Genomic DNA, 26606 nt, shown 5'->3' on the forward strand with positions numbered 1-26606 from the left:
TGAGATCATGACCTGAGCCAAAGGCAGATGCTTAACCAACTGAACCACCCAGGCGGCCCCACATATTGGAGTTCTGTAGACAACTGGAAATAAAAGTTTTAGGCTTATGAGAGAGCTTGGTTGAACACAGAGTCAAAGCCATTAGGGAGTAAATGAGACATTCCAAGAAACATGTACAGAATGAAAAGAGGATCAAAATGGAATTCTTAAAAATACAAGCCCTTAAGGTCTAAAAAAAGGAACTCAAAGGGGAACGGAAAAAAGGGGAACAAGAAATTGAAGAACTAAGACAACAGGGCAAAGTAAATTAGAGACCAAGAATATTTCAAGGGCAGAGTAGGCAAGAGTATTAAATGCAGTAAACGTAAAGACTAAAAATGTGTCCACTGTTTCTTGGTGACTTTAGCTAGTGTGGTTATAGTCATGTAGTGGGGTGTATGCCAGGACTATGGTAGACTGAGCAATTGATGATTTTAAGGAAGTAGATGCCACCATCATAGACTTTTTTTTTCCAGAAGGGTTAGCTACAAAAGTAGAGGAGGCATGAACAGGTGCGAATGCAATTAAGTCTACAGGTTTGGTAGAAGAAATCTGAATGAGTTTCTTAGGATGATTTCTATTTTCTCTGGGTAGGAGAAGGTGAGGTGTTTTGCTAAGACTCTAAAAAGAAGTGTTGAGGAGAGTGAAGGTCAGAAACAGGCACTGTGAAGATTAATTGAGCTGACGAGGAAAATCTAGAAAGCTCAGGAGTTGTTGTGGACTTGTGTAAGGTTGTGGGGAACTTTATGAACTCACTAAAGAAAATGTTAAATATTAATAGTAGTCCTGGCTATTTCATCAGTAAGGGAGTACCTAGAGCAAAGTATAGAAAAATTTTCTGCATTCTTTAATTAGCAAATTGAAATTAAGCAAAAAGTTTAAAATCTGAATAATGTTTATTAAATATATTTTCATATATACCTAGAGATTTGCATAAAAGAAAACATATAAAAGCAATCCTTTTAAACACATCACATGTTTTCTTGATAAGAGAAACAATCAAAATTAGTAATGTTCTAGTGAAATAAATTAATTATTAGGAACTTAAACCATTATATACAGTCCTTCTGTTGAGATAAGATTTTTAAAAATATCTTTATGGGTGTGAAATGTGAAATATTCCACTTATCTAACTCCTTAATTATGATGCATTTGTATGTGTAGCTTATTTTAATTGATTGAAAAGCAACTGAACAAAAAGTTCTGAATTAGTATTCTTATTAAGAAGCAACCATTCTGGGCACCTGGGTGGCTCAGTGGGTTAAACCGCTGCCTTCGGCTCAGGTCATGATCTCAGGGTCCTGAAATCGAGTCACGCATTGGGCTCTCTGCTCAGCAGGGAGCCTGCTTCCTCCTCTCCTCTCTCTGCCTGCCTCTCTGCCTACTTATGATCTCTCTCTCTGTCAAATAAATAAATAAATAAATAAAATCTTAAAAAAAAAAAAAAAAGAAGCAACCATTCTCCCCCTCTTTCCCCGCCTTCACCCTCTAATGTATTACCTACAACCATTATTTTGGAACTGTTTGTTCCAGTTTGTTGAGGTCATACTTTTACAGCTGAAAACAAGTGTAAGTGAAGGAAAGTATTTTATTCAATAAAATCAAAACTGTTTTTCTGATAATATTACTTTCTATTTACAAACTTACCATTTTGCATTTAAATATTAGGATGACCATTAGCTCCAAAACTCAAGTGTAAAAACTGCCTTTGTATATTATAATAAACAATCATTATCTAGGATTACTACTTTTATTCTAGAGTGATGCTTCTGGAAAAATTCTAAATTTGTTTCTAAATAGCAGCAGTTTGTTCCTCTGGAGTGACAGATTTTATTACTGTAGCTCCTGATTAGGGAACATGGGAGTTCATCTACACCGTTAGATAAGAACAAGAGTTACCATCTTCTCTCCAAGTGTTGATACACTCACAAAAAATGCCCAATACCTACTCAACATCTATTCTGTAAACTGTTACTTCTAGTGTCACCACAAAAGATCAGCAGTATCATTTCTTATTTCAAAATTTCTCTGAAATAAATTACAATGTTTACTCTTTCAAAAAGAAAGAGAATAATTTTTGCCAGTGCTGTTCATGAAGGGAGATTTAAAAGACACATATACACACAAGCGCACAAGTATATATATAATTTGCAAAAGTCAGAGGTGTAGCTTTTATAATATTAATAATATTTAATTTTTTAACTGTATTATTATAAATTATAATTAGTTGTAACAAAATAAATACAACATGTAAGTATTATTTTATTACTATCATTAACGGTCATTATTTGTGTCAGACACTGTGTTAAAAGACTAACATACATCACTTCCTTTAACCACCACCACTCTATGATATAAATATTATTTCTTATATATAAGTGTGGGTAAGTTGAAGTTTCAAGAAATTTAACTTGCTCAATGGCTCATTTCAAATAAGTTGAGTATGCTAGGAGTTGAAACCTGGTCCATATATTCCAAAACCCATGTTTTTAAGGCCTAGGCTAGGGAAGTATTAGTTTGCTATTTATTAAAATCTTTAAGTAGATGGATTATTTGATCAATGGGCTTAAAGTAAAAAAAAAAGAAAAAGAAAAATATTTTTTTTCAAAAGGAATTAATATCTTGTATAATTTTTCCTTATTGAATCTATTAGCAGTCTGTTGGTGATTTCTTTTTATATTATTTCCTAAAATAAAATGTTCCTATACTTAGAAAAATAATATTCCTATATAAAATATCACTTTTTAGAACCATAAAAATAGTAATGTTTCAAAAGTAACAGTAGGGAGAAAGGGCTCATTTACATGTACTGGGTGGTCCTTCTTTATTTCTCCTTAGTCTAACAACACAGTTCTACCAGATCTTCACTGACCTCTACTGGAGGACTCCATTTCTTACAATTTCATTTACTGGTTTTTGTAGCTTTAAGTTTAAAGTATACAACTAATTATCAATAACAAAAACTTCTATGTTAAGCACACAGTGATTAAATTCTGTTAATCTTTTCTTAGAACTCAAAACTACAGTGATTTTGAAAATAAAAAAAAAGGGGAGTGAATACATTAGACTAAGAAAACATAGTAGAGAAAAAAGAAAACAAAAGTATTTCTATTTTGAATAACTGGTCACTGAAAAATAAATATTAATAGCTCAAGTTTGGCCCATCCTTTTTCTTCTTACCTCTGGTTGACTGGAAATATTCAAAATGAGAGCCCATAATTCTGCTCTCAGTGCTGTGGGGCTTCCTTGTCTGATATACTGTTGAGCAGCAGCACTGTCTTGTTCTGCTAGAACTGTCAAAAGTATAGAAAAATCTCATTAGAAAATTCATAATTTAAGAAATTACACTGAAATCCTTAATTAAAAATCTTTGATGAAGTTAACATTTCATCTTTATATCTAACATTACATCATGTCTTGACAACCTTCTTTTACTCTCTGAATTTTGATGTGGCCCTGTTTATAGCCCTATACATGTCAAGATTTAAATTCCCCCATCTCTTACCTAATCTGGTAAAAGTTTTTAATATAGGTATCTGGAAATCACTTTGCTTTAACCATAGCTCACATATTTATTTATTTATTTATTGGTGGGTGCTCTGATTGTCTTCATTTTTAAAAAAAATTTATTTTTTCAGTGTTCCAGAATTCATTGTTTATGTATTCCATGCAATACGTGCCCTTTACAATACTCACCATCAGGCCCTCCCCACTCCCCACACTCCTCCCCTCCAAAACCCTGTTTGTTTCTCAAAGTCCGCAGTCTCTCATGGTTTGTCTCCCCTTCCGATTTCCCCCAACTCACTTCTCTCCTTCACCCAATGTCTTCTGTGTTATTCCTTATGCTCCACAAGTAAGTGAAACCATATGATACTTGACTGTCTCTGCTTGACTTATTTCACTCAGCATAATCTCCTCCAGTCCCATCCAGGTTGATACAGAATTTGGGTATTCATCCTTTCTGATGGAGGCTTAATACTCCATTGTATATATGCACATACATAGTTAATCTTTGGATTCCATGATCAAGTAAAGTCATATTTACAAAAACTCAAATTTCTTATGCATATTCTCTAAGTCATGGATGCTCTAGTATTTGGAAGTAGTATGGTATTTGAAGTATTATGGTTAAGAATTATAAAGGTGATGAGCACTGGGTATTATATGCAACTAATGAATTGTTGAATACTCCGTCAGAAACCAATGATATATTATATGTTGGCTAATTGAACATAATAAAAAAAGGAATTATATAGGATGTAAGATATCTATTAGATGATTTCTTAGCTACCTGTCAAAAACAACAGAAAACAGAGATTTAAATAAAAAGAGGTAAAAAATAAAGGATCTGATAACATTTAAGAAGGCCAAAAACTATTTGTAAGCAGCCAAGTATACAAAATTAATACATTATCCTGCTTTCATTTTCATTTTTATTATCTTTAATGGAAATATCAGCTATTAGGTCTGGAAATAAAGGCCTTCTTAAACAAGCAAAACAAAAAAAAAGCAAAAAAAGATATTCCAGACAACTGCTGATATTTATCTAACATAATGTTTTCTTATTATTTTCTTCTTACTATTTTTTAAAAGATTTTATTTATTTATTCATTTGTCAGAGAGAGAGCGAGAGAGAGTGCACACACAAGCAGGCAGAGTGGCAGACAGAGGTGGAGAGAGAAGTGGGCTCCCAACTGAGAAAGGAGCCTGATATGGGACTTGATCCCAGGACCCTGGGATCATGACCTGAGCCGAAGGCAGCAGCTTAACCATCTAAGCCACCCAGGTGTTCCTATTTTCTTCTTAAAAGGGAAAAAAAACTTATACCAAATGAAAATTACTTAACCTAAAGAAATAAAGGGATCATATAAAATAAAAAAAGCCAAGGCATATCCTTTAATTTGTAATTGTGTTTAATGCAAATGTCAAATATATGAAGGAAAAATGATGAAGTCTGGAATAAATATGATTTTGAAAACTGAACTAGTGAGTTTAGAATATGACAATACAATTGCTACAGAAGGTACTTGTGACACAAAGACTTATCTGCACTTTGTATTTCAAAAACAAAACAAAATTTATAAAAACAAGGAAAATAATCTTCAAAGGTGGGGAAAAATTATTCCCCAGAACAATAAGAGCTGCTTTGGTTATTAAGCCTTACCACTGTGAACAGTCATAGAGAAGCATGAAAGTTATAGTTTCTCCTGATGCAGGGGCATATTCCCATTAACACTAATGAGAAGTGTGTGAGCACATCAAAGAGAGCCTGCCTCTTTGATTTTAAAATGAAATTCTGTTGAATGGAATAAGCTAACATTCTTGAAGAATGTGTGTCTGCATTTATTATTTCCTTTTTAGTGAGCCATCTGTGTACTTCTTTATCTAACATTTATTGATGAAGTGAAAATGATGCATTTCTCCTCTTTATAAGGATTCCCATTATATTAACTACACAACTAAATATTACTCTTTTTAGATTTTTGACTTTTTAGAGATTGAATTTCAGTTGGAGGTACAGAATGCAGACATTTACTTCAGACTATTTCATTTTCAGAAAGTATAAATATAATCAAAATCTTACCTTTTTGCCCAATACGTACATGCTCATTTTCAAAAAGTTCTAAAAATGATAAAATAAAATTATTAGACACAAATATGATTAACCATGTTTAAAACAATATTAAGTATATTTTCCTGCTATTGATACTGTTTTAAAGCTAAATGGCTCTATGGAGAACTATAAGAATATATATCTTTATATGTAGAAAATCTTTTTTTAAAGTTGTTTAAAGTTTATGGAAATTAAAAATGAGTTAAGTACATCTAATCAGAAAAAAAGGTGATAACTAATTTTCCTTTGTTAAAATAAAATAGTATCTTTTCAGAACAGAAAAATGTCTATTCATCTTGACAGCTTCATTTGCAAAGCTCTACTTTTGCTCTCTAATCTGCCATGACAGCATAGCTAAAAAAAGCCTTAATGCTATTAAAGGTAAAATCCCACTATACAAATGCCATTTTAAAAGATTATACTGGAAAAACAAAGACTTACTTTAAAAGAAAAAAAGGTTTTATTTATTTATTCATTTTGAGAGAGATAGAGAGTGAGCGAGCAAGCGCAAGAGAGCAGGGGCAGGAGCAGGGGGAGGGGCGGGGGAGAGGGAGAGGGAGATCATGACCTGAGCCAAAGTCAAGAATCAGGTGCTTTAAAAAAAAAAAAAAAAAAAAAAAAAAAAAGAATCAGGTGCTTAACCAACTGAGCCACCCAGGCACCCCAAAGATTTGCTTTTAAAGTACCAATCATAATGGGAAAAGACTCAATAAATGAGACCACATTAAAAAAGAAAAAACTTCTATTCATCAAAAGACACCTGGGTGCCTTAGTGGGTTAAAGCCTCTGCCTTTGGCTCAGGTCATGATGCCAGGATCCTGGGATCGAGCCCCACATCAGGCTCTCTGCTTAGCAGGGAGCCTGCTTCCTCCTTCTCTCTCTCTCTCTCTCTGCCTGCCTCTCTGCCTACTTGTGATCTCGATCTGTCAAATAAATATATAAAATCTTTAAAAACAAACAAAACAAAAGACACCATTGAGAGTGAAAAGGTAAGTCGCAGAGTGGGGAACTGTATCTGCAATGCATATACCTGACAAAGGACTTGTATCTAGAACATGTAAAGAACTCCTGGTAAAGACAGATGACTCTCTGACAAAATAGGCAAAACATGCGAACAGGTTATTTACAAACCCAAAGGACTACTAAAGTTATGAAAAGAGACTCAACCACATTAGTCATCCAAGAATGTAATTAAAACCATTATGAAATGCATACCCATCGCAATGATGAAATGGAAGACGGACAATTCTACATATAAAGAAAATGGAGTAAATGAACTTTTCATATAAAGGTGGTGGGACTGTAAATAGTGCAGCCACTTGGAAAACCAGAAGCACTTACTAACACAGAATGTATGCACACCCTAGGACAATTAGCAATCTGCTCTTGGGTATACACCTTAATGCATTCATATGTGCCCCAAGGGACATATACTAGAACATTCATGGTAATGCTGACTACTGGTAATAACCAAATAGAGAGAACAACTCAAATGACCATCAACAGTAGAAATCATCAACTGTATGATCCCATATCTACAAAGTAAAAAATAAGCAAAACTAACCTACAGTGTTAGAAGTCAGGATAGTTGTTACCCATGCGGGTTGCTGGAGTGTAGAATTGTACCTGGAGGCTTCTGGGATGCTGTTAATACTCTATCTCTTGATCTAGTCAAAGGTTTCACAAGTGTTTTCACTTCATAAAAATTCACTTATCTGTATACTTAGGATCTGTGTCCTTTTCAGTATGTATGCTATACTACTATAATGTTACTCAAAAATTAGAGGAAAAAAAAGATTATGCAACTATGAGAGGGAAAGATTTTAGCTCTTTTCCCCACCCCAGAGAAAATCAGTTTTTCCATTTTCTCTTTCTCTTTCTCCCCACCAGCTGAGAAAGGAGAAGCTGTTAATTGGATTTGTTAGATTCTACAACAATGATTAGTTTAGCTCTTCTAATGAATGGGATAACCATGTGTTAAAGGCCATGAACTTACATGTGACTGTCTGGGTAAGTATAGCCTGGGTCCCCTGGCAACCTGGTGACCATCTTGGCACTTGATTCCCTCCTCCCAATTTCTAGCAGTCCTACTTTGAGGAGTAGAGAATAAAAACAATTGCATCAACTAAAGAGACTATCAGCCTCCTCTAGCAGATGTAGTTGTTCCTTCCTCTGCTATATGTATGTATATAGGTAGGTATATGCATATATGCATATGTATGTATATAATAATATACATATGTATGTATATATGTAATGTATGTAATAACAGCAAATACCACACTGATTCTTATCTGAATCTTACTTTCCACTACCTCTTCACCAAGAGTAAATATTATGTCACACCTATGTGTTCACTAGTCTCTGGCCCTTAGAAGGGTCTCATATTTGTTGTGTTACAGTGAATCAAAAAAGATAGAACTGTATTCTAGATTAAGAAAATAACTGGGCTTTCTAAAGCATAGGTACTACAGGATCTAGAAAAATTTTAAGTAATTCTTAAGGGTTATTTAAAAAATGAAAAACATAAATATCATTCAAAGTTATATTATTATTATTTTCTTTTCTTTTGTTATATGTACAGCTATCACTGGCCATGAACAGAAATACAAGGTCTCTGTCTTAGTCTGTTCAGATTACTACAATAAAACACTCACAGGGACACCTGGGTGGCTCAGTTGGTTAAGCAGCTGCCTTCAGCTCAGGTCATGATCCCAGTGTCCTGGGATCGAGTCCCACATCAGGCTCCTTGCTCAGCGGGGAGCCTGCTTCTCCCTCTGCCTCTGCCTACCATTCTGCCTGCCTGTGCTTGCTCTCTCCCCCCTTCTCTCTCTGATAAATAAATAAAATCTTTAAAAAAAAAAAACACTCACAGACTGGGTTATAAACATGAGAAATTTATTTCTTACAGTTGTGGGGACTGGAAGTCCAAGATCAGGGCACTGGTATGGTTGGGTGCATGCCCTATTCTGGGTTGCAAACTGCTGACTTTTCTCTGCGTCCTCACATGGTAGAAGGATCTCGAGAGATCTTTCACAAGGGCACTTATCTCATCCATGAGGGCACCACCCTCCTGACCAAATCATTTTCCTGAGGACCCACCTAATACCATCACTTTGGGGATTAGAACTCCAAAATATTTCAGGACAAAAACATCTAAACCACAGAAATATCTTATTCTGTGAGATATATGGTATCTTCTCATAAAATAAAAAGGACTATCAAAGGTCAGGAGGGGAGGCAGCATATAATGGCAGACTTTAAGGCAAACTGTTTAGTTTTGAATCTTGGTTCTAGCACTTACTAGCTTTGTGACTTTGCACAAGTTACTTAACATCTCCACTTCTTCAACTTTAAAATGGTAGTAAAACTTCTATCTCACATGATACTAGAAAATTAAAATTGTAATCAAGTATAACTATATATCACCAGAATGACTACAAAGAAGATGGCATACATTAAGCATTAGCAAGGATATGACAACTACTTCTACTCTCATACCTTGTTAGTGGAAGTGTAAGCTGGTATTACCATTTTTGAAAATTCTTTATTAATTATCTACCAAAGCTGAACTTATGCAAACTCCAGGAGAGAATAATTATCTTCCCAGGTATATACTTAACAGAGGTGTATACATATGTTCACCAAGAGAAACAAACTAGGATGTTCATAGTAGCCTTATTTGTAATAGCCCCAAACTTGAAACTTCCCAAATACTCAACAGTAGAATACTATAATGCAAAAAAATTGCTCACAAATACACACAATATGACTGAATCTCACAAACATAATGTGGAACAAGAGAAGTCAAACATCAAAGAGTACATACTATATGTTTTCATTCATACAAAGTTCAAGAATTGGCAAAATTAATCTATTCTGCTAGAAATCAGAATAGTGGTTATCTTTGACAAAGGGAATAAAGATTGAAAGAGGATGGGGCTTCAGTTTATTGATCTGGGTGGTATTTTAATATGTGTGTCCACTTCATAAAAATTCAATGAGTCATTCTCTTACGATATATGTATTTTTCCTTTTTAATAAAAATATAATCTCTATATGTAACGTGGAGCTCAAACTCACAACCCAGAGATCAAGATTCACACTCTCCTCCAACTGAGTCAGGCAGATGCCCCTGTAATTGTCCATATGCATTATACATTAATAAAGTTTTTAAAATGGTAATAGAACACACCTTCTAGAGCTGCTGGGGTTAAAATTAGATAATACACGTGTAACATATAGTATGTACTCAATGACTTTATTGTATTTGTTATTGTTATTAATAATAAGAAACAGCCAACTTCTTTATTTTACAGAGAAAGAAACAAGTCCAGAAATGTAAAGTGACGTGCCCAAGTCACACAGCTAGCCAGTGGTGGAGGAAAGACCAGCACAATTCCACCACCATATAGACCTCCATATTTTAAGCCAATTTTTACTTCTTATTATAGCTAAATACCAATCTGGCCTTTTATGAAAATCACATTTATTTATGCACAAAAAAGAAAAGTTGCGGAAGTTTTCTATTGGGTTAATATTTAAAAGATACTAATTTTATAACCCAAGTTTATACAAGGTAGTTAATGTATACAAGTTAATGTATACAATTAACTTGGTGATACAAATAGTTATGAAGATAGATAGTAATAGCCAGTAAAGGAAAATATGAGTGCTGCCGATGACAATTTTGCCAACCAAACGATGTAAGTATTTTTTTTTTTTTTACAAAATTTTATTTATTTATTTGAGAGAGAATGAGTGAGAGAGAGCATGAGAGAGAAGAAGGTCAGAGGGAGAAGCAGACTCCCCAAGGAGCTGGGAGACCAATGCGGGACTCGATCCTGGAAGTCCGGGATCATGACCTGAGCCGAAGGCAGTCGCTCAACCAACTGAGTCACCCAGGTGCCCAAATGATCTAAGTATGTTTAATGACTTTTCAAAATTAAAGACCTTCAAATTAAAAGATAAAATCTAGTTGAATTCTGATAATAAAAACATACAGAATTTTATTTAATAAATAACAGAAATCAAGGAGAAGCAAAAAGTATACTTGGTTTTCAGACATTAAAAAGTTACTAGATTAATTGGGAAATGACCAGATAAGACTTCAACTTGTTCTCATTTACCATTAATTATATGGTGTATAGGAGAAACACTCACCAGGAGGCACTTGTGTAGAATCATCTATACCTAGCTGTCCTGTAGTTAAGCCGAGTTCTACAAAGAATTCTTTCTGAAAAATAACATAGAATTAACATACATCTCAGATTTTGCTACACAATATTTAAAAAATCAGTCTCCTCCAAATATCAGCTTAAATAAAAATTACAATGTAAAATGAATCTTTGCTTCATTCAAGTATCTTAAAAAGAAGAGGTTTTTATTGAACTTTTCAAGAGTAATGCGTTAGTCAGAATTTTGCCTTTTTAAGTAATAGATTAATCAGTTAAGTAAGACATGATAATTATATTTTTTTAAAAAAAGATTTTATTTATTTATTTGACAGAGATAGAAACAGAAGAGATGGGAACACAAGCAGGTGGGAGAGGGAAAAGCAGGCTTCCCGCTGAGCAGGGAGCCCGATGTGGGGCTTGAGTCCAGGACCTCAGGATCATGACCCGAGCTGAAGGTAGACCCATAACAACTGAGCCACCCAGGCACCCTGATAATTATACTTTTGAGTAAAGATCTAGTAACATTCAAATCTTTCCTAACACACACACACACAGAGTATGTGTAAAACTCAGCAATTTTATTTTTAAAATTTTTTAAATTCCAAAATGATTCTCTACCTGTTTTTTATGGTACTATACTTTACTTCACCTTTAATCAACTAAACACTGCAAATATCTAAAACAACTTAAATTAATTTTTAAGTAAAATTAAACTACCAAGCATTCTGCTAAACTAAGAACAAATTAGATTTATTCTCCAGACTTCCTCCACTTATCTAGTAATGTCCAGGGAAAGTAAACATGTTTGTCTGTTATTTTTTAAATATACAACCACCTCATATTATTCACATTATGTTTATTCCTTAAGTAATTAAATATTTCTATTAATATTTGCCTCAGTGTTTTGTTATTATTCTAATTGCTAAAACCAAACTTCCTTCTCCTTTAAAAGATGAAATTAGTTTTAATCCTTCATAATTATGTATTATTATTTAAGTTACTGATTTATTTCTGCCCCTCATAAGACAGTTATCCAGCCTAACATGCATAGTCATTTTATTTTTGTATTGATTTTAAGTACTGATGTTATACTTCAATCTTTAACTAAATTTGAATTTATATATACTTTTAAAAAGCACTTCAATTTATTTATTTATTTATTTATTTAATTTTTTAAAAGATTTATTTATTTGTTTGACTGAGAGAGATCACAAGTAGAGAGGCAGGCAGAGAGAGAGAGAGAGAGAGAGAGAGCAGGCTCCCAGATCATGACCTGAGCCGAAGGCAGCGGCTTAACCCACTGAGCCACCCACGTGCCCCAGCACTTTAATTTATATTTCTAATTTTTAACAACTAAAGAGGAAAAGTCCTTCATACTACGGAAGGGACCTAGATCCAATAAACATGTCTATATAAGTTTTTGTAGCCACAATGGGGAAGAGAATTTTACTTATGCTAAGTCATGTTAAGGTGCAGAAACAGAACTCTGAACATTCATTTTCTATCTCACTGCTCTGTACTATTTTTCACTCAATAGCAGTAGACCTGCACCCCAATCTCAGATTGCCTTCAAAACTTACCCAAGATACTAGGCTTTCTGGGATGCTTTCCTTGAAATTCTGGGCTAACAGAAACAACTTTCTATGCTACATGTATCACCTTTTATAAACCTCTAGCAAAGAACAGAATCATATCATACTGAAATTATCTTCTTAATATCCATCTCCCAGAAACCCAAAGCTCCTGGTAGACAAGACTGTGTCTTACAAATATTTGTACCCCCAGTACTTAGCAGTGTGCTAAGTGACATATTGCAGAGGGACCCCATAAATATTGAGTCACCGTGCTGAGCTCTAGTTTTCAACCTGTTGCCTCATTGTGACTGAATTGGTAAATATAAATGAGCTGACAATTTCACTTTAGAGTTAAAAAATTTTAGTTTATTAAAAATGCCCTTTTAACATGGATGAGTTTACATAACACTGTGAACTAGGTTTGAAAGCCATCTATTATAGGATCATTTGACTCATTGAGCCTCAGTTCAATACTCACACACAGACCAGGGTCTCAAATAAACTATGCATCATGGGGTCAGAACCATATCCCCAGGCCACATGACTCAAGGAAAGCGGGAACAACTAGCCCTAGTCACAGCAGGAAGAGAAGGACTAACCATACTCTTAGTGGGGACAGCCACAAGTTTTTTGAAAATTAGCCACAGGCTTTTGGTTCTTCAATAGCTAAGAACGAATCCACATCTACTCCAGGTCCCCCCAGACAGACAGAAGGCATAACTAGTCCCACTCACACACATACTAAACTTTTTCATACAGCAGCATCCTTTTCCTGCTTCTTTACCTAGCAAACTCCTTCAAACTAGTCCAAATGGCAGTACCTCTAAGAAGACCTCCCACCACTTTCAGCAGAAGAATCTGCCACTGCCTCTTCTGTATATTTTATATAAACTACTACAAACAGGTCTTCTAATATTAAAAAAATAACTTCTTAAAAATTAATTTTTAATTGATTATATTATATTTTTAACAGTAATTATATTTTTTATTATATTTTTATATTGATTATATTTGATTATATTTTTAACAGTAATGACGAACAGTTATATACTACTTACTAACTTTCAGGTACCAACTATATGTCTTATATTTTAGTTTCTTAGGTCTTTCATTAAAAAAAAAAAAAAGTCCCACTTAACTGGGTGGCTTTAAACAGAAATTTATTCTCACAGTTCTAGAGGCTAGAATCAAGGTGTTAACAAGGCCATGCTCTCCCTGAAAACTCTAGGGGACATCTGTTCTAAGCCTTTCTCTTAGCTTCTGGTCTTGCTGGCAACTTTCAGTGTTCCTTGCCTTAGAGATGCCTAACTCCAATCTCTGCCTCTACTGTCTTTAGAAATTCTCCTTGTATGTCTCTCTTCTGTCTCTTCTCTTCTTATAAAAACACTGGTCATATTGGATTAGGGCTTACCATATTTCTGTAAGATATCATCTTAACTTGACTTATCTGCAGTGACCCTATTTCTAAATGAGGTTACATTCACAAGTACTGAAGGTTAGGACTTCAACCTATCTTCTTGAGGGACACAATTCAACTCATACTTTACATCTTAACTTGATCTATATAATACTTCTATGATATGTTATTAGCCTTCTTTACAAGTAAGAAAACTAAGGCTCAAGGAAACTTGCCCAAGGTCACATAGCCAGTGAAGGGAAGAGCAAAAATTTAAATCCCAATTAGGTGGCTTCAGAATCTAATCAATTCCACATACAGCAAATAGTTTAAGACATCAAATCAGCTAAAAACATGTAGCAACAAAATAGCAGTTCCTTATCTTATACATTCCTCTGCCATACGTATATACACACGTGCACACACAATCATAACTGGCCACTACTCAGGGACAACTATTTACAGTTTTTTTTTCTGGTATTTACCTCCATATTTCAAGTAACACTTATTGCTACTTTTATCAGTTTCAAATATCTATTGACTTTTTGTTGTAAATAAGGATTTTAGCTCAGGTACATTCTCTTTTCCTCCATCATTCCAATATAATTACATATCAATTCTTTATTAAATCCATATTAAGAGTTTGTATTATGACTAAATATCCACTGCTGAGCCATGCAGTATGTGACAAATGTTTCTTTTTGTACTATTTTTTTGTATATGCAGCTCATAATTAAATCCTTTTTTCACATACATAATCTTCTCTAATCATTTATCTCTTCCTGTACCTCCAACAACTCTGAAAAGACCATCCACAATATAATTTTGCATGTTGTCAAACTTTTGTTACAAACACTCATCCTGGAACCCTCCCAGTTTGGAATCCCTGTGCTCTGGCCTTATGCACACCCTTTGCCCTGAAACTTCTTTTCACTCTCATTCTGGAAATTTTTCTTTTCTTAGGTTGGAACCCTGTTTCCTGGGTCCCCTACTTTGCTCTTTTTATGAACTTGCTTTGGAGGCTTTCTTCCAATAGGTCCCCTAATAAGAGTAAATATTTTAGATCACATACATCTGAAAACATCCACTCCAACCTCATATTTGTTTAACCGTTGGCTACATATAGAATTCTTGGCTTGAAATCATTTGGATTGTTAAAGGGATTACTTCGAAATCTCCTCACTTCCAGTTTTGCTGCTGAGAAGTCAGATGCCACTCTAATTCCTAACACTTTACATGTATTCTCCTTCTCTTCTATAAAATGTTTTTAGAGTCCTCTTTTCAGAGGCCTTTATATGGGTCTTCTTTCATTCATGGCATTGGAAAGTAGGTAGGCCTTTTCATTCATAGGATTCATTCATAGGAATCAGAGATTCCTATCTTTCAGATCTTGGGATTTTTTTTTTTTTAAGATTTTATTTATTTATTTACCAGAGCAAGCACGCGAGAGAGGCAAGCACAAGCAGGGGGAATGGCAGGCAGGGGAGAAGCAGGCTCCCCGCTGAGCAAGGAGCCTGATGTGGGGCTCAATTCCAGGACCTGGGATCATGACCTGAGCCCAAGGCAGCCGCTGAACTGACTGAGCCACCCAGGCACCCAGGTCTTGGCAATTTTAAGAATTCCCCTACCACTGTTTTCTTTTTCTGGAACTCCTATTAGTCAGATGTTAGTTCCTCTGGATTTATCATCTAGTTTAGAAAAAAAATCTTTTCCCTCTTATTTTCATCTCTTTGGCTTTTTGCTTTTGTTTTGTCTTCTGATAGAGATTTCTTCACCTTTGTTTTCAACTCTCCTACCATATTTTTGATTTCTAAATATTCTTTGTCATTCTCATGTTTTGTTTTGTTGTTTTAATGAAACTCTCTTCTTTTGCAATTCTTGTCTCATGAGTAGTTAACTTATCTGAGAATATTAATGGTTTAAGTCTCCTGTGGGGAAGAAATGTTTGACAGGCTAACTTCTTTGTCCATGTGAAGATGACCTTGGGTTTACCTTTACCCAGCACTGTTGCCCTGAAAATGTTCTGGATCTCACACACACCATATATACACACAGACACACAAATTATGGCAAGGAATGCTAGCTATTTTACTAACCAAAGGGCTTTACAAAAAAAATATGACCCTTGATGGTAAATTACATTTGAAATGGGAGACTCTGAGTGGACTATAAACATCTATTGGAAAACACAGACGTTAGCTGCCTGGTATGGTGTCCCTTGACAGGACTTGGAAGTTATGCTCATGTGCATTATAAGAAACAGTTCCTATCGTGTATGACTTCCCTATGTTGTGCCTATGTAACTGTCACTTCCAATTCCATGCATTTCTTGTCAGGGCTTGGAAGCAGCATAGCTGTGAGGACACCCAGCGAAGATCTGCGTGATATATAGACATGCTGTGTCTTCTGTCCTGTACTATTCTATAAATCTAAAGGAACCTGATGCCAGGTTATGACCTATTGTATCCTGTGAGTGTGAATGTAACTCCAAACCTAAAACAATCACTAGTGCTCATGATAAGTATTCATTCCCTAAACTGGCTATTTTTTTTCTTTCTTTCTCTCTTTTTTTGAGGGGGGAGGTGGTTTAATTTTGGTTTCTGCCTTTCAAATTGGAAGATTTCAAATAAATGTGGAGATCCTAGGCTGTTCAGTCATATTTAGGAATGAAGCAATTGACTGTAAGCTGTCTCAGCAAGGATGGGGCACAGGATGCAACAGAGGGAGAGAACTGGTCAGGCACAGTGATGGAGGTAGGGGATGAGGGTATTAGTTTCATCATTTGGTCAACTTTCACTTAATTTCTCCGTTTTCAAAGCAGTGTCTCATTTGTGTAATGCTGTAAATCTGAAATCTCCGAATTCTTAGCCTTTCTAATTCTTTCTCTCTCATGAATATGTCTCTGGTCTCCTCTGGGGAAGAAGGAATCACCTGAATGAATATACAACGTGGTAGGAGTCTGGGGGTCTGCTCTCTCCTGATACAGACTTTCACGCAGTCTCATTTTCAACCCTATGGCTCAGCAACATGTGGTGTCTCCACTTCTTGAGTCTTTCCAAAGTTCTGTGGAGAAAATCATGTTGCTTCTTGTATCAGTCAAGTGTCCAGTAAGAAAATAGAAATCATACCAGAAATGTGAAAAGGGAAAAAAAGAATTAGTAAATGCAAAAAGAAACTATGACTTCTAGACTGATGAAGAGGGAACCAAGAAGGAACTAGGAACTCTGGAAAGGGTTCCCCCTGCCCTCAAGACTGAGATTCAGACTTTTTTTTTTAATGAAATGCTCACCATGGCAAGTTGTAGTTACCATCTGTTATACAAAGTTATTACACTTCTACTGACTATATTCTCTATACTGTACTTTACAGCCCGTGCTTTATTTATTTTGGTCTGGAAGTTTATATCTCTTAATCCCCTTCACCTATTTTGCCCATCTCCCCACCACTCCCCACTCTGACATCCACTAGAGTTTGTTCTCTATTTATTTCTGTTTTTTGTTTGTTTTCTTAGATTCCATGAGATTCAGTCTTCCTTTTTTAAAGATTTTTATTTATTTATTTGAGAGAGAGAAAGAGAACAAGTGGTGGGGAGAGGCAGAAGGAAAGGGAGAAGCAGGCTCCTGGCTGAGCAGGATCCCAGGACCCTGAGATCATGACCTGAGCAGAAGGCAGACACTTAACTGACTGAGTCACCCAGGAGTCCCAGATTTAGTCTTTTAAGGAGAGAGAATGGCTACCCCAGGAATGTGCATGGGGGTTTAGTGGGTGGGTGAAGAAACATGCCAGAGGGCACAATTTGGAGTTGGCTTCTCCATGCTGATCAGCTCCCTTCTGAACATAGGAGCCAGGAAGGGAAGCTCTTTTTTCCTGTTCAGTCTGCAGTCTCCCCTCCAGAACCATCTACTGCTAAAGCCCAACATCAAGCCAGTTAGCAGAAGAGGAATGTTTGTAAGATCTAGCTCTAGCATAATAAAGCAGAGCAAAACAAAGAGGTGGAATTAGAGCTGAAAGATAAACTGATTATTGCCATGCCTCTCATCTGTATCTCCCATCTTCTACAGTGAAGCATTTGGGCTTGACCTTCTTTCATGTTTAAGTCATTTTCCTACCAGCTCTCCAAAGGAATATATTAACAGAGTTATAAGCTGTTTCCTAGTTTCACCAATGATGGTATTTATAGTTCTGCGCTCCTTATTGCTTTGGGGTGATTAGCAGAAGAAGGAGTGATAATTTCTTAACTCCACCATCAGGAATTCTCTCCGCCTTTCTATAATTGCTCTATTTTAACACCAACTTCCTCACTAAAATGTGATAGTTTCCAGAAGAAAGACAAGCTCTACTTCATCTTCCCTTCCCTTTATCTCCCTCAGTACCTCATCTTGTTAAGCTTAATAAAGGTTGGTTGAATTGTTAAATGTAAATTGTTAAATGTTGAATTGGTTAAAATGTACATTCTTTAAAATTTTTTAATAAAATTCACAACTTGTTTCAATGAGTTTTATTGCCATAGATCACACACCTGAATCCCAACAAGCTGTCTTATAAATCTATGCTGTTGATTAAAATGAGAAAAAAGCAAAAGTATTTATAGGCCCATGAAAGCTCATTTTTAGTCATACCAGCAAAGCAATTCACTGTCTATATAACATATTGACAATAAAAAAATAAACCTTTCACTTAATTTATTTAATAAGCAGTCTTGTTGCTTTAGATATATGATACAATAAATATTTTTCTAATGGCTGTCTTCTAAAATATGTAATATTTTGAAATGCCTATACTTACCAATTCAGGGATGTCTTTTACTTTCAGAGGTACTTGGATTAAGCCCAAATGGGTCCTGAAACTAAGAGAATCACCATTTTCATAATTTGGGTTGCGAAGATTAATTAACACCTTTAAAAACAAATCCAACAAAATTGGTTAGTTTCTTTATAGAATGTTTACACTTATAAAATTGGCAATAATATACTTGGTATATCGCCACAAAATTAAAAACTATTTGGGGTTATGCATATACTTTAATTACATTCTAAAAAACTATTCAATTGTGATGAAATGTTAAAATACCAGAAACATGCTTTAAATTTAATATTCCAACTGATGATCTACCATATGAAAGTCTAAAAAGTTAAGAATTTAGTTCGAATGAAAAACCTTTTATGCTAATAAAAAATAAAAATTGCTTGATTACAATATTTAACAAGGAAGGTGATAGAAAAATAAAAATTGCTTGATTGTAATATTTGCCAGATTTTAGGCTTAATTCTAGCCCTTTTAAAAAGAGCTATTCACAACATTTTTAGAGAGATAGGAGACTAAAAACTGCAGGGTATTGCCTCTAAACCAAATCCACAAGGAAAAAAAATTCAGAAGTCAAGCTAACAAGAAAGGCCATTTATATACTTCTCAAAATTATGCACAAAAAAACTTAGACATTTACATACCCTTTAATCTAGAAATACTACTTCTATAAATATGATTTTGGAAATAATTAAGATGTTTACAAAGATAGTGCAGAAAGAATGTTAATGAAGTAGTTTATAGCAGAAAAAAATGAAACAGCTTAAACATTCCATTAGAAGGAATTACTTAAATTATAGTTAATTGATAAAATAAAATACAATGTCATTTGCCTCAATTAATACAGGTAATGTAGGTAATGACATGAAAATATATTCACAATACATTCAGTTAAAAAATGTATAATAATGTAGTGGTTTTTGCTATGTGATGTTATTAAAAGTAATTTTTAAAAAATTTTCTTCTTATGTATGCTTTCTTATTTTTCCAACAACAACAATACAGTTTTGGGAAAGAATAATTATAATTAAGATATATTTTTAAATTGAAACTCTTGAGAAAAAAAATTTAAAAATCCAGTGCAATGACATAGATGGAATTAGAGCGTATGATGCTAAGTGAAATTAGTCAGAAAAAGACAAATACCATGAATTCACTCATATGCGGAATTTAAGAAACAAATGATCATAGGGAAAAAAGAGACACACCAAGAAACACAATCTTAAGTATAGAGAACAAACTGATGGTCACCAAAGGGGAAGCGGGTGGGGGACAGGCCAAATAGGGATTACAGATGCACTTGTGATGAGCACTAGGTGATGTATGGAAATTTGAATCACTATATTGTATACCCGAAACTAATATGACACTTTATATTAACTAACTGGAATTTAAATAAAAGCTTAAAAAATAAAAAGCATCCTGTGAAGGAGATTAGGTAACAGAAATGCTATTGTATCCGAGGAAGGGATAATGAACTGATAACTAATCACTGATGAAACAGAATGTGCGATAATGCCAAAACAGTTTCTTAAAATTGCAAACACTAAACTGAAACTAAAAATATCAATGTTATCTGTTAAAAAATATATATAGCAAAGAACCAATAGTCTGCTAAGTGCAGACTAATACAGAACAATACAATTTTAGCTTAATTACACAAGTAAGGGATTATACTACACAGGAACTTCACAAATGGATAGAAAAGAGAAAGAAATGATGAATATGAGGGTAACAGAAAAGAGAAAATATTAGAAATGCAGAAAGTATAAGGATATAATTATAGAAAATTTTTTTTAGTTAAAGAAGCATCTCAGCATGAATAATCAGAGATCAATTCATCAATAGTCCTGAAAGAAACAGAATACTATGACTATTAAGAAGAAAACATAAAGATAACCATACAAAAACCACATGAACTTTTGGCTCTTAAGTGCTAGAAAGGGAAAGAGTTTGGGAGAAATCTTTAACAAGCCAAGAGAATTAAGGCAGTTTCTGATCAAACTAATTTCTCCTTAGAGTTACAAGGAGATTACAAGTGGAGAGTCTGGGTGGCTCAGTCAATTAAGTGTCCCACTCTTAATTTCAGCTCAGGTAATGATCTCAGGGGGTTGTGAGACTGAATCCCACTTTGGGCTCTGTGCTGAGCACTGAGCCTGTTTAAGACTCTCTCTCTCCCTCTCCCTCTGCCCCTTAAATCCCACCACCTCCCACTTGGTATTTCTCTCTCTCTTAAAAAAAAAAAAAAAAGGAGACATCCTACAGTTGACTTTTAAACAACAGAGGTTGGAACTGTGTGGGTCCACTCAAATGCAGACTTTTTACAGTACTATAAATGTGTTTTCTTTACTTTATGATTTTAATATTTTCTTTCCTCTAGCATATTTTATTGCAAAATTAGAGTATATAACACCTATAACACATACAATATATGCTCATTGACTATTATGTTATCAGTAAAATTTCCAATCAACAGTAGACTATCAGTATTTAAGTTTCAGGGGAGTCAAAAGTTTTCTGTAGATTTTCGACTATGCAGAGGATCAGAATCTCTGGGTTGTTCAAGCATCAACCATATGCCATATGTTTTATGCTGGCAAACTAGTATCAGGGCAACAGTTCAGAAAAGAAATAAAAATAAATTGTGAAAGATTCATTAATTCTTTTACTCATTCATTCAACACCTATTTATTGAGCAACTATAGTGCTAAGCACTATTCTACCATAGCAGATGGTTTGTGGTAGCGCTATGCCTATCTCCAGGGACACCTAGATGTCCAATAATGACCCTTGGCCACGATGGGATTAAATATACTAACCAGTCATTTAAATTGTGCTATTTAATGTCCCTGGATACAGTCCATATCAGTTTACTTACATTGTTTCTTGAAAATACAGATAGCTCGTTTCACCTGATTTACCAGTGGGGCTATAAAAGACCCCTTGGGAAACTTGTGCCTCAACTACCAAGGCCAGTGTATCTCACTTGTATCTTGACATTTCATAACCCAAAGACAAAGCATGTCCTGTGCAACTGAGGAAGAATCCTAGGAGCTCATCTGAAAGTTTGGATCTCTTTGTACTTGTATGTGCTTTCTTTCTCTTGCTGAAACAAAAACCTTCTATGGTTAAATCTTATGAAGTCTTGTGAGTCTCTTGGATTATCTGACTCTGTAATTGTTGCAGCAGTGCACAAAACAGAAAGAGAAGCTCCTGCCCTTGTGGATCTTCCATTTAATAGGAGAAGGCAGATAATAGGAGAAGGCAGAAAAAGACAATGTTATATAATGATAATGCTATGAAGAAAAACAAAGTAGTTAAAGGTTAAAGGGAGTTCCAAGCAGGAGGTACACGGAAGACTTTGCTGAAAAGGTGACATTTAAAGCAAAGAGATAAGGAGTTAAGGGAACATGCAAACAAACATATGGGGAAAAAGCACTGTGGGCAGAGAAAACAAGGAGCAAAGACCCTCAGATGGGAGGGAATCTGGGAGAAAGCAAGGAGGCTAAACTAGCTGGAGTAGAACAAATCAGGGAAAAGTTATAGGAGATGAACTCAGAGGTAATGGGGTACCAGATCAAATAGGATGTTTTAGACCACTGTCAGGACTTTGGCTTTTAAGTAGAATGCGATGGGAAGCCACTAGACACGAGAGGAGTGATTTATATGGAATGGTACTTAAAGGGCTTCCTCTGGGAACTGCACTGAGAAGAGATTCTGGGTGGGCAAGGGAGCAGGAAGACCAGTAGGAAGCCACTGCAGTGGTCCAGACAAGACACCTGAGCTTGGAACATGAAAGTAGGAGGGGTTGTGATAAGAAATGGGTGGATTCTGAATACATTTTGAAGGTAAAAGTAACAGGATTTGCTGATAGATTACATGTAAGGTATAAAAGAAAGAAGAGAGTCAAAGAAGGGTCATTAAAATAATTAATGAGTTCTAGCCGGCTACTATAGAGTTGCACTTAATGATCGATGTACCTATCAAACTTAACTAAGCTCATCTTCACTAACAAACCTGCTCCTCCTCCTGTATTCTTTCTCTCATGGGAAAGGTACCTCTGCCCAGCTACCCAATCTAGACACTTAAATCATCCTTATCTTTTATTTTTCTCATACTCCCCAAACCTAATCAGGTCCTAAATCCTCCTAAAAATCTCTTGCAAATCTGTTGAACTCTTTCCATTTCCAACACTGTTCTTTTGCAGCAGATCCTTTTCACCTCTTGCCTAGACTACTAAAACAGGAAAGGACTTAAAAAGGAAAAGATTCACTGAGCATCTGTATAAGCCAGGCAACAGGTTACCTGATTTATAGTTACTGTTTTTTTTAAAGATTTTATTTATTTATTTGACAGAGAGAGATCACAAGTAGGCAGAGAGGCAGGCAGAGAGAGATAGGAGGAAGCAGGCTCCCTGCTGAGCAGAGAGCCCAACGCGGGACTCGATCCCAGGACCCTGAGATCATGACCCAAGCCGAAGGCAGCGGCTTAAACCACTGAGCCACCCAGGTGCCCCTAATTATTGTTTTTTAATCAAAATCTTCCTAATTGATTTTCTTGCCTTTAATCTCTCCACATTCCAATATATTTTCCAAGAGCTACTTCCAAACACAAATCCGATCATGTCATTACACTGCTTCAATGAATCTAGGGCTTTATACATGGCAATTCCTCTGCCTGGAGATATTCTTATATCGTTATTTCTTCCTCTTTTACCCTCACTAATATACTTATATTGATCCAATATAACCTACCTCCAGAAAATCCTTTGGTGCATAAACAGGTCTGAAAAGGCTTAAATCTGGAATTAATAAAATATATTAGAACAAAATTTCAATTAATACAACACATGAATAGTTATTAATAAAAAATGTTAATGACTCTTTCATATGTTACAATCCAGCTAAATTAATTCAGACTTGCAGAGTATTGACAATTTGTCATTCATTGTCTTAAGTTTTGGGAACACAAAAATGAAAAGGCAGTCCCTTCCCTTAACAGCCTAAGATGACATATTCTGAAAGAAATTAAGAGACTCCCCTTCATAAATCTGTAATAAGTTTATAACTGAATTGAAAAAACAATGTCAATAGAACATAAAAGTTCTATATGAGAATTCTCCAAGTACATGGAACATAAATAATACATTCTTAGTGAATTCCTCTAGTTGTATTGAACTGTTCTCCCTTTTGAACTTATATAACACACTGCTCCTCTAGTAGGGTACTTATTTCTTGCCCAGTCTCCCACACTTATTTTTAAAGGAGTGGTGGTGGGACGCCTGGGTGGCTCAGTTGGTTAAGTGTCTGCCTTTGGCTCAGGTCATGATCCCAGGGTCCTGAGATTGAGTTCCACACTGAGCAAGGAGGCTGCATCTCTCTCTGCCTGCCATTCCCCGTACTTGTCTCCCTCTCTCTCTACCTCTCTCTGACAAATAAATAAATAAGATCTTTTAAAAAAATAAGGAAATAAAGGAGTGGTAAGCGATTATGTACATGTCTATCTATACAATTATATACATCTGTTTATCATAATAAATGAGACGAGTTGTCACTCAAATGTTTATAAAATTGATTGACTCCATTTAACATTAAAATAAACCAAAATACTTAAAAACATTTAGAAGTCTCAAAACTTTTCACCATTTAACCTACCTTTAAAGCCTGAAAAATATTTACCTTAATTATGAGTCTAAGAAATCCACTGAAAGATTTAATCTACTTTTCTATAAAGATGTTTTCAAATGATGCTTTAAAAAAGGATAACTGATTTAAATACTCTCGAAATAATGCAAAACATTGGTCAAAGTTAGGAATTTTTAAACTGCAAAGTAGAAGTTTAAGCAATAAAAGTAGAGGACAGTAATTAGCAGGGAAGGAAAATTGCTATCTTTCCAAAAGAATTGTTAACATTGTTATTTTGGAACCAGAATTAAGAGCGCAATTTGTTTCCTACTACCACATTTTGAAAAAAGTTGTTCATATACCTGGTTCATCAGTTCCCATTTCATTCCATTTATTGAGAAGTTCTTTCTGTTCTCCAACTGGCCTCTAAAAAAGGTAATTTTAAAATTGGTTTCATTTTGTGAAGTTTAGCAATGCAGCTGAAAAATAAGAACCAATAACTTACCGAAAAGTTTGAATAAGCTACCATAACGTAAGAAAAAAATAATTTTACTACATACAGAGAACTTTTGTTGGAATTACTCTTAAATTACTGTTATTTAACTATTATATCTAGTCTGAATGCCTCAGGTGGAACGTGATACTAATGAGCCCCCCAAAAAGAAGGTAAATGATCTCTACTGGACAGTAAATTTCACAAAGAAATACTGCTCCTCAGCCACATACTCCATCTCTTACCCCATCTAGCAACCTCAGAAAGGCATCGTAAGGGGGACTGGCAAAGACCGTGTGACTCCGAGTCAGTAGCATCATCTTCCTATACGAAAGACTGTATATCGCCCAATACTATATACTTCGACTTTATATCAAGAACTTTATAGTTCTCCATATAAATTTATCTGCTTTTTACACCATCCTTCTGGTGCCTTCAGTGACTTGTCCTTGGGTATTACCCAAAGTTCATCCACTATATCCTGTCCCACACAAGGAATAAATAGCAGGTAGGGAGAATAAAGTGAAGAGAAACTTGTGTTTTCCTATTCAGGAGCCGTCAGAAAGAATCTTGAGCATTCCTCAAGTGGCTTTTCTTTTCTTCTTTATCTCTCCCCACTCAAAACCCATAGTGACATGTAGGCAGCCACGGACCCAGCTAGAGGCGAGGGATCAAACCAGGCCCTGACTCGTGCCTCCTGAATATCAGTTGAGTTGCGCTGGAGAAAGAAGAGCCTGAGCTATGGACCCTAAGACTCGCTGGCGTGACTGCCTGCATGTATTAAGAGGCAAAACTGGGTTGCACATTTAACTGTTACAAGATTACCCAGTACTTGCACGGATTATAAATTGCACCATTGTAAGCTCGTGAATTGCTCGTTAAAGATTAGCTAAGTAGACAAAAGTTACTGGCGTCAGAAAATCCACTACCAGTGCTTGGGAAATGGGTTTCGTAAAAGCTTAAGGGGTTTCATGTGAATGTTACGTGTGTATAAAGAATCAACCGAAAATAGATACTTCCTTATAATTGTTTCTGTTAGCTATATAATGCCTCACAGCCTTGAATAAAATTGGCACTGCTTGGATATCAACCACTGTGTCCCTCCTGTCCTCATTTCTTTACAAGTCTTATTCTCTCCGCATTCTCTTACTCGACCCTGCTCGTGTCGTGGCACCGGCCGCGACAGTGACAGATAAATGTTGAGAATTAGATCTAATAGTACTATTATTAGAACTAAATAGTTCAACAGAGAGATGACAAATCATCATTTCATTCTCTATGTTAATACTGAAAGATGGTACCATACTGGCTATTACAAGATAATAGTATGCCTTAACCCCATCTCCAATTAAAAAAATATGGTTATTGTGCTAATTACTCAAATGTAAGGAGACCAAAGGTAAGTAAAATTCTTAAAGACCATTTATAATACTTATAACCTTTATAGCCAGATTTCTAAATAATCTATACGTAGATTATATATTGTATTTTTATTTATTCTCAAGATATGTTCATTACGAAAAGCATTACAATATATGTAATAGAAATCTATATAGAATATACCCACGTAAGTGGCCTTTTACAGAATTTTGTTTCACTATAAACTGGTATACTGGTTAAAAAAAAACAACTGCCTAACAGTTACAACTTCATGGTACTCCTAGTATTTGATTCACAATAAAATACTTAAATGTTAAAATTACCTTTCGTGCCAATGGGATACTCAGTTCAGTGCACATGCTATTTAAACTCTTCAAAATTCTTTTTTCCCAACTTCCCTGAAATATAAAAAAATAACTTATTATTGTTTCTGGTTAATAATACCAAAACTAATTTTTTTTAAAAAATTAAAGCTATTATGAGTTATATAGAAATGGTGAGGTTGG

General features: G+C 35.1%; 1 protein-coding gene across 4 annotated transcripts in view; it reads right to left on the reverse strand.

Annotated features, from left to right (window-relative positions):
* The window catches only part of TBC1D19 (TBC1 domain family member 19), a 166924-nt gene that overhangs the window by 79699 nt on the left and 60619 nt on the right, over window positions 1-26606 (reverse strand). For all 4 annotated transcript variants that reach the window (XM_059164109.1, XM_059164134.1, XM_059164125.1 and 1 more), the window contains 7 exons: window positions 26424-26498; window positions 24590-24653; window positions 23358-23404; window positions 18586-18696; window positions 10817-10889; window positions 5624-5662; window positions 3220-3332 (listed from right to left, as the gene is read on the reverse strand). In XM_059164109.1, coding sequence (XP_059020092.1) covers window positions 3220-3332; window positions 5624-5662; window positions 10817-10889; window positions 18586-18696; window positions 23358-23404; window positions 24590-24653; window positions 26424-26498 — 522 coding nt within the window. The remainder of the gene's footprint in view (window positions 1-3219; window positions 3333-5623; window positions 5663-10816; window positions 10890-18585; window positions 18697-23357; window positions 23405-24589; window positions 24654-26423; window positions 26499-26606) is intronic.

Source organism: Mustela lutreola, chromosome 1, assembly GCF_030435805.1.
Source record: "Mustela lutreola isolate mMusLut2 chromosome 1, mMusLut2.pri, whole genome shotgun sequence".
NCBI lineage: Eukaryota > Metazoa > Chordata > Mammalia > Carnivora > Mustelidae > Mustela > Mustela lutreola.